Source organism: Saccostrea echinata, unplaced genomic scaffold (assembly GCF_033153115.1).
Source record: "Saccostrea echinata isolate AGI-Se365-2 ecotype Australia unplaced genomic scaffold, CSIRO_AGI_Sech_v1 ptg000002l, whole genome shotgun sequence".
NCBI classification, from domain to species: domain Eukaryota; kingdom Metazoa; phylum Mollusca; class Bivalvia; order Ostreida; family Ostreidae; genus Saccostrea; species Saccostrea echinata.
Window position 1 is genome coordinate 27,799,190 of NW_026889751.1, and position 14,010 is coordinate 27,813,199.

At 34.9% G+C, this 14,010-nt stretch overlaps 2 protein-coding genes across 2 annotated transcripts; one reads left to right on the forward strand and one right to left on the reverse strand.

The window, feature by feature from the left end:
• Window positions 1-905: 905 nt before the first annotated feature.
• Window positions 906-6,475, reverse strand: LOC133202224 (uncharacterized). Its single transcript, XM_061338001.1, has 4 exons — window positions 5,763-6,475; window positions 2,797-2,899; window positions 1,817-2,009; window positions 906-984 (listed from the first exon to the last, which is right to left on the reverse strand). Exons 1-4 carry the CDS (start codon window positions 6,064-6,066, stop codon window positions 937-939), a joined length of 648 nt encoding a protein of 215 aa, XP_061193985.1. The 5' UTR covers window positions 6,067-6,475; the 3' UTR covers window positions 906-936.
• A 3,116-nt stretch (window positions 6,476-9,591) lies between these two features.
• On the forward strand, window positions 9,592-13,402 carry LOC133202231 (uncharacterized). The gene is made up of 6 exons (XM_061338012.1): window positions 9,592-9,643; window positions 9,881-9,939; window positions 10,061-10,338; window positions 11,169-12,399; window positions 12,541-12,884; window positions 13,006-13,402. The coding sequence occupies exons 1-6, from the start codon at window positions 9,606-9,608 to the stop codon at window positions 13,171-13,173; spliced, it is 2,118 nt and encodes a 705-aa protein (XP_061193996.1). The 5' UTR covers window positions 9,592-9,605; the 3' UTR covers window positions 13,174-13,402.
• Window positions 13,403-14,010: the final 608 nt, after the last annotated feature.

Genomic DNA, 14,010 nt, shown 5'->3' on the forward strand with positions numbered 1-14,010 from the left:
CGTAAATTAGCCATTTTGTACAGGTATACAACAAACAATGAGAGGCACATGGGCCACAATGCTCACCTTAGCTTTGGCTAGAGAAAAGCAGAAATCAGTTCAGTATGAAAAAAAATTATATATTAGTGATCCCAACTTACCCCACCCCCAAGGAGGGGGCAAAATTTGAACAGAATCTACACTTGCTTACGATGCTTCCATATTTCTTTGACTAGTCATGGCTTTAGAAGCTAGATTTTTAAAGATTTTTTTTTCTATATACACATGTATTTCTATGTAAAAGTTTGATCTTCTACCCCCAGAGGATCATGACTTGAACAAATTGAATGTGCACTACCTAAGGATGCTTCTAAATTAATATAACTAACTATAGCTTTGCTGTTCTTGAGAATATTTTTAAAGGCATTTCCTGTACATTACCATGTATAACTTTGATTGCCTGTTGTTTCCTCTCCCTACCTCGGGGGGTCATGATTTGAATAAATTAGAATCTACAGTGTGTTATGAAGCTTTTATAAAAGTTTCGACTTTTCTGGCCCAGTGGTTCTTGAGAAGATAATTTTTAATAGATGCCATTAAATTTTCATTAATTTTCAATTATCTCCCCTTTAAAATAGGGCTTTGCCTTCATGTGAACAAACTTCAATCCCCTTTACCCAAGGATATTTTGTGGCAAGTTGTTGAAATTGGCCTTGTGGTTCTTGAGGAGAAGTCAAAAATGTGAAAAGTTTACAGACAAAAGATGAAAGACTGAAGGACACCAGACACTTTTCGATCAGAAAAGCTCACTTGAGCCTTTAGCTCTGGTGAGCTAAATATGAATAATAAAAACACTTAATTATCACAAAATTAAGGAAATGGCACATGTTTTAGATAAGGCCATTCAGAATTCTCAATCGAATTTGCCTGAGTTCATAACGTTGTAGTGTCATTTCCCTATGAACAACTTGGCACACCACACTGAAATCGTCCTTCCTGTTTTTTCTACAAAACACATACAAAAAAAAATATAATCAAGTAGAAGGGTAAGTTTAAAAGTATTTGAAAATTTCCCTGGGTGATACACTACAACTATAACCACTCTAAAGTTGAATGACTTGTCATGCTGCTTTAAGTCTGTCCACCTTAAATACAAATATTATTATGTTCATAAATTCTAAATCGGGCTGTGTTTGCTTGGAGCTCAGTGTAATGCAAGTTCTAGGATCGACCAGATCAAACATGGTGTCAGTGTTTCGTCCCACCCGCCATTTGTGATTGTCGTGTACGATCTTGGAGCACAGAAAGTGCTTTGTCATGGCTCTTGAAAGTTTCCATGAATAAAGGATTTTGAAAAGTACCAACTTAAAAAAAGAAAGTATTACATTATCCATTAATTAGTTACTAAAAAAAGAACGATAGAAATAACTCAATGTGTTATTAACAAAATACATTGGGAGTTGACTTTCATTCTCGTAAGTATCGACTTTCATCTTAATACTGATCACAGGTTTGATTTGATTTCATTCCAAATCTTTCCGACAGAGATTATCTGAATTACTTTTGGCAATGGTGATGCCTGAATGATGATGTTTTTTTTTATTGTAAAATAAAAAAAAATAGTGATATTTCCAATGAAAATTACAAGAATTTTCATTCAATATTTCACTTTGCTCAGTATGTGAGTACTTATGAATGTTGACTTGTCAGAATTCAAACTAAAAGGAAAATGGAATCTTCTGCAAACAACACATATATCTGAACTGCTATTTAATAAATAGAGATTAACTAAGTAATTACCATTTATAATCGAAATTCACGTGTAACGATTACTCACATTATATTGTTTTCGACATGGGAACTTCCTCTTTGTACAATACTGACGTTTGACACACTTTCCGTATCGCTTGAGACACCGGAAGTCGTCTTTTAGACATGATTTACATTTTGGTTCCGCTATGAATCTACAGGCCTGACAGGAAGTATGCTGACAAGGAAATTGGCAGTCACGTGATTGGTCCGCTACTTTGCTAAAATCAGAAAAAATATCCTGTCATGTGCATACTTGGGAACTATTAATCATTCATTAATAAATTGATTCATTTTAAAGGTCTACATGTCAAGGTTTTTTTTCTTTTTGGATTCTTCCAAATAAAGTTCTACTTCCTTCATTTTTCTCAGTTTGAATTAAAAGATCCTCTATTCACTAAGGAAAAAAAAAATTAGTTTAAACTTTTAGAAAATTATCGTATAAAGGTGCACATATGTACATGATAATAATAATGTACATGTACGGTACCAGGCTTGGATTTACCCCAAAAGAAAAATTTTCAATGACAAAAAGGTGTTGATGAACAGAAATCACTGCTACATAGTTAAAATATGTTCAGTTAATTTTCCTTGGTTTCCTTAATTTTCCATGGTTCAATGAAAGTTTAATTTGAAACAAAAAAGAGTCCTGGTAATTCACTGCCGATTTCAATTAATTTGAATTTATAACCAAGGGCAGATAATTCTGACCAAAGAGAAATACTAGTACCACAAAATTAGAACTTTTTGGTGTATAGAGGGTCCTTAATATGTGATAAAACAATAAAAAGAAGGGTCTTTTAAATCTGTAAATGATACTCGAGACTTGTACTTCGATACTTCACATCCAAGAATATATCTGTGCCAAATCTGTATGATGCTTTATAAAGTCTTTCACCGAGAAAAACTACTTTAACATTAATTATGTCAGCGAGTAAGGGGTACATAAAATTGCCAATTTTGTCCTCTTTGAAAAACCCGTTGTTAATTCTGTCTTATTGTACTTACATAGCACTGCATATTGCTCTGGGGTGTTCCCGGCAAAATTTTGGCGAACATTTTGGTCGGCATTTCTGATGAGGCTTCGGAGCATCTTGTATATGTGAGGGAACTATCGGAAACAAAACATGACATTTCACAATAAAAATAATCTAATTATGTATTTTTGTGATTATTAATCATGATTTCCTAGCAAATCTATATTATTTGATATTTATCATTTATAAAAACCAAGAGGATATTGGCAACGAAGATGAGCATCGTCGTATCTCGATGCCTGACTGCGGTTTACCCTTCCAGTACTGTACTCGTATGTCACACTGCTAATGCTAATTCAATATCAGTTATTATCAACATCATCATTTGATTCTTTCTGCACTCTCCAAATCCGATCATCATAAACACTGTCAAAACGGCTGCTGGGGGGCACCCAATTCTGCCCCTAAATCCAAGTACATTTAGTGCAGCAAACCAGTAAGCTGTTATTTCTTTAGATCTTTGCCCAGAGTCTGTGGAACTATCTACAGTCTACAGAGGCTGGTTACACTGGGTTTTAGATCGAAGAGATTGATGGGGAGGCATGGAGTGCATAACAGGCATATCATAACCTTAAGAGACTTATTTCGGGGGTAAATTCCCACCACTGGTTCCAAAAATAAAGTACCAACTCGGTCATGTGTTTCTTAACATTTTCTTTATGTTGATCCATAATACTACATGTACATCATATAGATCACATTTTTCTGAAATGCTGAATTTTCATACTAGTCAGTATTTTATGTTTTAGTCATTTGGAAAACACAAACACATGCAACATTCACTGATGATTATAGAATTGTATGTATAAAGACGTTGTATCAGTCTTCTGATTGTTTTGTGTCGTGACTTAGAGAAGTAAGCCTGTCTTGTTATGTTTGTAGCCGTTGAAATGTATTGGGTTAACGTTTTCTCTTCCAAGTTTGATAGCTGTGAAATTAGCTGACTAAATATTTAAAGTTTAAGAACGTGAAAAAAAGTTTAAGACGAAATTAAAAATGTAGACTATTAAACAATAGAATATAAATTCATCAAGAGAAGGTTTTGATAAAGTTGTTCAAATAGAACAATTTAATCAATGTCATCTTAAATGAATCTGTGTCACACGGTGACAGTACCTGTACACATCCTGCCAAAATCCCACTTATTTCATTATTTTTTATCATTTTTTTTTATTTGAGAGAGAGAGAGAGAGAGAATTAGACCATGGAAATAGTCGATATCCTGTTTCCACAAATAACGACTTGATAATTGCAAACAGTGTTAATCGGTGAAACTGAGACACAATAAATAAAAGGAATCCGAAAATCACTCGTAGAATCAACCGCAATGACAGCTTAAAACAAAAGCAGTGGTATTTAGCTGGATAGGAGAACTGCACTAGCTATGTTGTAGCTATATTGTTGTAAGATATTTTAGGGTATTTTCGTCTACCAATTGACGCCATTGGGAATAATAAATGCCTGTTCCGCTCGCCCTTCGCCATGGAAAGACTTTTTTCGATTGTCCAAACGCAGAAAAAAGTAAAAATACGCCATAAATACAATTACAGGCCCTGTAGGTTTTTGGGAAAGTCTATATTTTTTTGCAATCCTTAAGGTAGTCCGTCCCTCGGGTTCTGATAATCAGCAGTTACTTGTAATTAATTGAAAGGCAAGATTAAAGGAAATTCGATTTCTCTTTTAAAAAAATGTAAATTCTTTTAACGTTTATAGATTGTAATATCTACATTTTACAAACAAAAACAACAAAAAAATTCTAAGACTTGATAGAACAATGAATCATATAATTTAAGTGCATAAAGTAAAAACTGTTGAACGAAAAATATTCAACCTTTATTTTGAGACATTCAAAGAAAAAAAAATTAAAGAGTTATTGTAGCGGACACCCTTAAGAAAACGTGTATCTCTGTGGGCAAATATATTCCCTAATTAACTTGCATATAGTTATAGAAAGTTATTCTTATAAACAAATGACCTATGCGACATGTCAATTTTGTCTCTTACTCCAATTAATTTCATATTCGAACAGTTCTCTCCCATTGATATTCCCACTAAGGTCACACTTCTGTGCAGACCTGGGTGCATTTGACATCGTATGAACACGAATAACATCGGAAGTGCGCCTTAAATTTAAGAGAACCTTTTTTACCTTGAATTTTGTGTTGAAACTGAATATTTAGACACTGATTGACATGGGTTTTATAGAATACAAGTATACACCATATCAGATTGCTTGTATGGGACGTATTGTCTATTCTAGTCTGATAAACAAATTTAACGGATTTCATTTTCCATGTTTGTAATTTTCTGTATATTCAAAACTTTCTCGTTTTTAAGTTACCAGTATTTATATGAGTGTATATGAGGTTTTTTTTCATGGTATTATGGGACAGACGAAAGAAACAAAAGAGAGAGAGAGAAAAAAGAAAAAAATTACCGCAAATATCAGGCCTACATTAAACAACAAAGAAATCTTTCAATCTGCGAATCATTAATCATTTAATTAACATATTTTCAATATGTTTCCTTGAGCAATATATATAGATAAAACACGGGTATTCACAAATCTAATTTATAGCTTAAATGTTCTCGGTATGCTATTTTAAAATGTGAAATAAAGTTCTTATTTTATAAATGTATTTAATTTTTTAAAAATTCTGCTAAATTTACCTTAGATTTATGTCAAATGCAAAGTTTTGATATTTATTAATTCTTTGAAAAAACTAAAATGGGATGATTATGTAACTACAAAAATAAATCCTGTACAAATAAAATTATATAAAATTAACCGTTTCCAAATCATAAAATTATACATTTTAATTTTTGAACAATTGCAACTTTGTCTTAACTTTTTAGAAATACCAAATTCCTTCCTTTTTCTGCTAATGAAGATTAATTACAGACAGACAATCCAACAAACATGAATCATATACTAACCTAGGACACAGTTTCCTTCGGGTTGACGGTCTGTGAATTTCTGAGGGTCCTGAATTTGACAGTAAAGTCCTCTATCACATTTACCAAGGTAATTAAAATCCCCTCCACATCGCTCCCCCATCACCTTAGCACAGGTGGGACAGCATCCACATATCCCCGTGCTGGTACCACCTTTACAAGTCAACTGGGAGGGTTTCCGGGGACTACAGTGTATGCGTTCACAAGCGGGGCATTGTAGTCCCGACCCTAGAGTCACTAGCACCATGAAAATTCCTGGGTGTAAGAGTGAACCGAGCACCACCATGCCTCCACGGTGGCTCCTATGATAGGAATGTATCCACTGACACTGACTATAGGCTGGGACCGTCACAAAGAAATGTCTGGACCAAGTTTCTGAAGTCGCATCATCAAAGATAAAATGGCTGGCACGTCCTGATTAGAGTGTTTGAAGTTAATTTTCCGAAAAAGAACAAATGATTTCCATTGATAAAGACTTAGGCCCACCCACACGCTGAGTGGGGGACATTTCATTAATGTACTACAACTGGGCGTGTTTACTGTACTGTGATGGACCAATAGGTTCACCAAGCTGTTCATTTTCTGGATGTAATAAATTCCAAGTGTGACAAATTTGATTCACAAAATCATCGCGGCTACTTGAAGAGATTTATTGAATATTTTTGGTCTCTCTGCCTGTTGTGTGAGTGTTGGGCACACATAATTAAACAGTCTGAACAAACAGGGATACCACTTGAAATACTTACCCACGAGTATAGGAAAAATGTTTCTATATTATAGCGAAGGAAAACGCGGTAATTAACATTCTTATTAAATAACCTCCTAAAAACGCAGTGGACTATGTAAAAATGAAGAGGTCTACTGCCAGGGTAATTTATCTCATCGTTATTTTCTGATTAATTGTTCGTATTATTTTTTAAATATATATACGAAAGGTTAAAATGCACCAGAAGCGTCAATATTTGAAATATCACATGTACATATCCCCCCCCCCCCTCTCTCTCTATATATATGTATTTTGATGTATTTCAGGGAATGTTTCATACAAATATCCTACGATTAATATAAGATTAATATGGTTTTTCCGTGATGAGTAAATAGTAAATTGACACGAAAAGCAGGACACCCAGGTGGCAGAAGGAAAAAAAAGCAAAGTTTGACACGTTAATACCCGGCTAATACAGCACGGAAATATCATCTAGTCTTTGTTTACATCAAGTGCAGAAAATCAGTGACTATGCTGTACTCTGTCATATGAGTATTGGATGAACCTAGTTTTCTCTTTCTGTCTTTTTTAATCAAACCAGGTCAAATTCGCTTTAACAACAATTAAGGGCGTAGTCTTTTAGCAGTAACATGAGTATTGATTTTGACTTCAGAATCTTTTAGGCCCTCTAGTGGAAGCACTCCTAAAGTCATTTCTTCAGTAAGTATATATGCAAGGTTCATATTTGTGATACCCCCCCCCCCCCCCATCCTGCCGAGTGAAAAAGAAACAGCATGAACAATTTTTAAGATAAATGATATTAAATCTACATGAACTTTTTTAACATATCTTTCTTCTGAGAAGAAACTCCATGGTCCAGCACTGTAGCCAATTTTATAATAACTTTACAAAGTACTGTGTATAAATATAAAAAAAAGCTAAATACAAAGGAACTGACTAAATAACATAAACTTGTATTCATTGATAAAGCCATAAGTTTTCATATCTATTTCAACCATCCGCGATGGTTTTGTGAAAATGTATTTTATTATTTTATTAATTTTATATGTGTTCTTAATAAAAAAAAAAAAACAACAACAAACTAAGAACAAAATTAATACCGGTATGTTAGCATTTTGGACCTTCCATGATACAATTTTCCACAAACTTTGCCAAACATGCATTTATTTTTAAATGACTTTGTTCATATAATATTATTTAACGTAGTTTTGATACATGAATGTCCCCAATTTGCATGGCAGATCCATTGGAAGCGCAATGGTTTGGATGGGATGGGGTGGGGCAGCAAAATATTTTAGTTGAGAAAGGGGGGGGGGTCTACGACTGAAAAAAAATCCAAAAAAGGTTATTGAGCGGGCACACCCACAAAGTAACTTTGTTTTCTATACATATGGCATACTATATATATAAATTAATTGGGGGCTCGATCTCCCTGAGCCCCCCCCCCCCTCCTACAATCGGCCTGAATGGCTCAGTTGTAAGCAGAAGAAATTTGACATTGTTTACATGACGTTGGTTTAGGTTCATGACACATCTGATCAAAAGAGCTTCCAGTGTTTTAGTCAGGAATAGAATTTCAAAATCTTGTAATCCCTGTGAAATTATATAACCTTGTTCAGCGCGAAATGACCTGTGGGTTTAGGTCACGTCACAATTACTTTGTGCTTTTAATATATCAAGTCTTCATTTTTACACTAAGCAAGTTGGAAGTTCAGACAGATGAGGAAAGAAAGGGATGAACCAAAACATTTTATATCAAAGGGTAAAATACAATAATCAGAACTATGGTGTTTGTTATGAGCAAAATAAATCATTTTTATCAATAATTAAAAACATGAATACATATATCCCTCAATTTAACATAAACTTGTTTTAAAGCTGTGTTGCACACGTTTCAATATCGATAATTAGATAGTAGAAATACATGAGGTATATGTATCTGATTATATATATATATATATATATATATATATATATATATATATATATATATATATATATATATATATATATCAAAATACCCTTTATTAAATACTGTGGATTGATTTTAATCAGATTGGTTATTTCTTCTCCAGAAATGAATACATATAATCAATAATCTATATGTTTGACGGTATTTTGGTGAGGGTGACGTCTGTTCTAAGTTCTATTTTTATCATTAATTAATAACATAAAATTAAAAAAAATTCAAGTTTGCGAAAATAGGTAATTTTCCGTAAGCTTCGAAAATTTTTTTTTAAAAGTAAGCCTGTTACAGTGTATGTTACTTTGATGAAATCTAGACAAACCCGACGAACATGTGTGTCTACATCAAGCTGTACTGGTAATCGTATTGGATTGTCTCTCTTTACACATTGTCATATATTCTGATAAAATGCAAGTTTTCGCCCACGACAAGAAATGACGGGTTCCTGTATAAATTTCCTTTACGTTCATGTACACTATAAAAGCATGTAAAAACAATCTTTCTTGTAGTTCCTGACAGTGAAAAAAAATACACTTATATGGTTAAATAAAAGAAAAATAGCTAGTTATTGTTATAGGCTTTACTTCATAGATGAATTTCACATAAATTACGAAAGTTATTTCCCTTTGCGGGGTCAATCTGGGGTCAACCGGCGTAAGACACTATTTTTCCTCTATAACATTACCAACTTTTAGGGGCAATATCTTGCAAATTAAATCCGTTTGAATATGTTCATTATGTTATTTGTTGCCCCATACTAAGGCAATTCAGGAACGGGTCAAAATTGTCCAATACTGTTTGAAGGTTGAAACAAAAATGAGTGACGCCGACAACGGAAGATAACTCTCAAGAATGTGAAATTTGTCTAACACAACAGTGACGAATCCAGGATAGAGTGGGTCCTGGGGAAGGGCAAACTTATGAGAAAGTTAAATGACACAGAAAAATAAAATTATTGTAGTTTTATCAACATTTTCTTAATTTTATGGCTAAGTTTGCCATTCAACGACTCTCTGAAGAATGTGCAACCCAAAAAAAGGAAGTAGTCGGGATCGGCATTCCAAAATTTTAAACATGATGTCAAAAGTGACGTCATAACACAACAAACTTGCATAAACATGATAACCACAGGATGTTCCACCTGAAATTTTTGCTTTTTGTTGGATTTTGGTATGTACATTTATGCAATGATGTGGACAATAATTATGACAAGATTTACAATTTCCTTTTTTTTTTAGTGGCACGTGCCGCTGAATCAACTAATACTGTAGGTTTGTAAATTAACACATTTGTGATATTGTGTAATTTGCCTAGAATTCACTTTTCAGAACTACATATTTTTTTATTTTACAAATTTTGGGAGTAAAATCTTCAAGGACTCTTATGTTCATCTTGCTCTTCTGTTAGTTGTGCAGTGTTTGGTAATGATGGGAACCAGACTGGAAGAAATCAACCACCAAGTAAAGGTGAGATAATCTTCCTTTAAACCTGATGATATACCTACATATATACCTATGAACATTTCTGGCATTCATAGAACCATTCCTGGAAAATGAACAAAACTATGATTATGTTCTCTTTAATAAGGAACGGATTGCATCCGGAGGATAACAACACAAGTGGCTCGCTATTTCTGGAAGCTGCAGAGCCGACGGATCGACTACCGAGAGAGAAACAATCGGGTTTTTGCCGACATCCCTTTCCTTCATCTAACAACTATCTATGGTTGGACCATGCGAGGAAAGCAGGGGCGGATCTCTCAGGCGCGGGAAGACGGACGTGGGATCATCACGGAGTATATGATCCAGTATCTGAACAGCGACGGAAACTGGACGTACATTAACAACTCCAAGACCGGTAAACAGGTAAAACTGGACGTACGTTTACAACTCCAAGACCGGTAAACAGGTAATTCCAACCGTCTAAAACTGGACGTACATTAACAACTCCAAGACCGGTAAACAGGTAAAACTGGACGTACGTTTACAACTCCAAGACCGGTAAACAAGTAATTCCACCGTCTAAAACTGGACGTACATTAACAACTCCAAGACTGGTAAACAGATAATTCAAACCGTCTAAAAACTTGCATAGCATATTAATTGCGATGTGAAATTTGAAGACAACGAACAGTAATCAAGCTCAAAAGTCTATTGAAACAATAAAAATTTGGAGCAGAGCAAACACGGACCTCTTTAAACATCAGAGGTAGGATCAGGTACCATGGAGGAGGAAGCATCCCCTGCCAACCGGTCACACTCGCCGTGTGCTCCTTGTCATGATCGGGCAAACGGAAAAATCCGTAGACAATTCGGTGTAAAAGTATTGGCCTTACAATTTGTATGAAAAACGTCAGTCAACATTCGACTTAATGATAGATTGTATTTCCTGACAAGATCATTGTATCGACCATAGAATTTGCGAAATGTTGACTTTAAACGAGACTCTTAATATTCTTGTTTTATAAACTTATTTGTCAATAGCTTATCTCGTTTTAGAAATTGTTCTTACGTAGAGTATGCTCTTGCGTGTCGAATCAGCTGGGAAAACAAAACTTTTACGTCAGATGTATTTTCAGCAGATAATCATGAATGTATAATTTTTCCTTCTAGAAAATGTTTGAAAATGTTTTGACGCCAAATTTCCAACACATATCTTGCAATAGCCAAATGTGATGTGTTTATATCATTTCCAGATTTTTGCCAACCTTGGAAACATTGCCATTCCAGACACTATAACAAGCGTCACTCTAGCCAATCCCGTGACGACGCTAGTGTTACGCGTCATTCCTGAACTCTGGGATGGCGTCCCCTTCATGATGATGTCAATCCAGCACTGTGCAGACACCGATATAGCTGAAAAGAATCCGATCCTACCCCTACAGCTTGCACATAACTCCGTAAAGAAAAATCTAGAGGATCAAATGAAAAAGAAGATCCAACAAAAGATTTTCCGCCTCCAACATAAAGTGAAGTTGATGAAGCATAAGATGGCACAGAAGCAGCACCATAATAACAAGGTCCAGACAATTCACCGTGGTGGACAGACCGGTAAGGCAAAATCTTTCGAAAATCACAGGACTAACCATAGAAAACAATACAGTAACAAAAAACATAGAAAACTGAACCGTAAACAGTCAAAACAGAAGGGGAATCACCGAGCCGAACACAAACACCCAAAAACAAACGTTCAACAAACCAAAGAAAGACGAAATACCAGAAAAAATACGCAATACGGAATGGTGGACTATCATAGGTATGGTCTTGATGATTCTGATGAGAGACTGAAACGTGAACAAAAGAACGAGGCCAAAAATAAGGATACGAACAAGGATAAAGTCCAGTCCAGTAAACATAGACAGAATGGGAAACAGACAAAGAAGCCAGAGAGCAAAAGCGCAGAGAGAAAGCACTCGAAAAATGATCAACATGGTAAAAATAATGAAAAGAAATCTCACAATAAGGTTGCCCCCAAACAGTCTTTATCTCCCAAGACCAAGCAACAGAATAAATCAGAAACATCACATAATAATAAGAAACATAAGAGTGAACACAAACCAAAGGTAACATCTGCAAAGAAAGCTAAGAACCAGAAACCTAAGGGGAAAGACAAAGGGAAGAATTCACACCAAAAGAATAGCAAGAAAAGCAAAAAGATTGATAGATTGTCCAAGAAAATTGACAGAACAGTAAAAAAATTAAATCAGCTGAAGAAAGAAATTAATGATATGGACAAAAAACCTCCAAAGAAAGTGTCAAATAAGGTCAAGGTCAGTAAACCGCAAACATCAACACCGGAAGTGACGGGAAAAAACCCTGTTAAGACCGAAGCCGAGAGTCTCTCACCCGCCAAAAACAAGCCATCTTTGAAATCAGCAGCAATGAAACAAATCAAAAAACAAGACGACGTGATCACCAAGACTGCATGTAAGTAAAGGTATTTCATATTCAGAACATGCTTATTATTAATATTGTAGGCATTTTCCGTGAACTCTCTCGCTATTATGCAACGAATTTCAGATGTGATAAATCATTTAAACTTTAGAATTATCATTTGCAATGTTTTAGACGAATCTTGTCGGTTAATGCCCGTCTGGAGGTATGGCAGCACGAATTTCCGACCTGACGACTCATTTTCTGCGCTGGCTGACAACAGACAGGCGTGGCGAGCTATGTACGGACTAGGCATACAGCCATACAGATTTGGAATCCCGGAACGTTATCAAAAGTCCAGAAACCAGAAATACTACCTGGAAATTGATTTCAAGAAAATTACAAACATTTTTGGGCTGAAGGTCGCCGGAAGTAGCTCTCAGATGCAATGGGGCATTATAACAAGATTCTCTTTATATCACAGGAGGAAAGAATCGGATCCTTGGCAGGGTTACGTAGATCATCTTAACCAACATAGGGTAAGGCAAACCACGCCATATTTGGAAAAATAGGTACAAAATACTACAATTATACTTGATTTTATTCTTAGTGTTCCAAAGAACATTGCAAAAAATGTGAATATCTTTTTGGCTCCTTCAGGTGTTTGAAATTGGCTCCCGGGAAAAAGGTAACGCGCATGCTCCTTCGGTGTTTAAACTTGATGTACCAGTGACGGCCAAGGCAATCCGAATATATCCGGAAAGATGGGTTTCGGCACCCCTCATGGTTGTAGACCTCCTCACATGTGAAACCAGCTATAAACATTAAGATATTCAATTAACCAAATATAATAATAGAATTCAACACAGATAAGAATCGAACAAGATTTCGAAAGAAATTTCAAAAATCAATTTAACTGGTAAAAGCTTAAGAGATATACGTTACTTAATAACCCGCCATCCACTATTCAAAATTCATTAAGGCATGTGGACTGGAAAAGTTGTGACTTAAGTAATAATGTTGATGCTTAATTGGTATTAAACTAGTATTTAATTGATTCCTCTTCATAGAGAAATAAGACAAAAGTACATGTGATATTCCAATTCCCTTTGGATCCACTTCATAAATCACTAGATCCCCTTTGTCCACAGGATGTATATAAGTCGTCATCTTAAGAAGTGTTAATATTTGAATTTCTGAATCCGGCAGACAATGCAAATAGAAAAGTAGAATAGCAGATGCTCTCGGTCGTTCAAAATCAAGCCTGATTTAGAAAGAGGGCTATGGAATCGTATTGTTCAAGAACTGCGCTGACTTGTTAAACATTTATCTTTTTAAAATTCAAAGAAAAGATAATTGCAATATGTTTGTATTTAATGTTAACTTTGAAAGTCAATTGTCTCTCTGTGACGCCTGCATCTAAGTAAAGTTTTCTTTAATCAACTTCTTCGTTGGTGGCGACTCAGGAGTTCTACGATGTAACGAAGGAGATTGTCAACCATATGCAAACAATTAAAATCAGTTTAGTTATATTCTAAATATTTTTAGTTATGTCACTCTCCTTTGACCCCCTCCCCCCCCCCCCAGCCTTCAAAAAAAAAAAATAAATAAATAAATAAAAACGCGAATGTGTACATTAATAAAACAATACTTTACATGTAAAGA

Excerpts from the sequence above, each read along its gene's own strand:
- LOC133202224 (XM_061338001.1), bottom strand. The coding sequence starts at position 6,066 with ATGGTGGTGCTCGGTTCACTCTTACACCCAGGAATTTTCATGGTGCTA. Across the intron at positions 2,900-5,762 it reads CGAAGGAAACTGTGTCCTAG|TTCCCTCACATATACAAGAT; the intron begins GTTAGTATATGA and ends TGTTTCCGATAG. Across the intron at positions 985-1,816 it reads CATGTCGAAAACAATATAAT|AAAAAACAGGAAGGACGATT; the intron begins GTGAGTAATCGT and ends TGTGTTTTGTAG.
- LOC133202231 (XM_061338012.1), top strand. The coding sequence starts at position 9,606 with ATGTTCCACCTGAAATTTTTGCTTTTTGTTGGATTTTG. Across the intron at positions 9,644-9,880 it reads TTGCTTTTTGTTGGATTTTG|TTGTGCAGTGTTTGGTAATG; the intron begins GTATGTACATTT and ends CTCTTCTGTTAG. Across the intron at positions 12,400-12,540 it reads CGTGATCACCAAGACTGCAT|ACGAATCTTGTCGGTTAATG; the intron begins GTAAGTAAAGGT and ends GCAATGTTTTAG.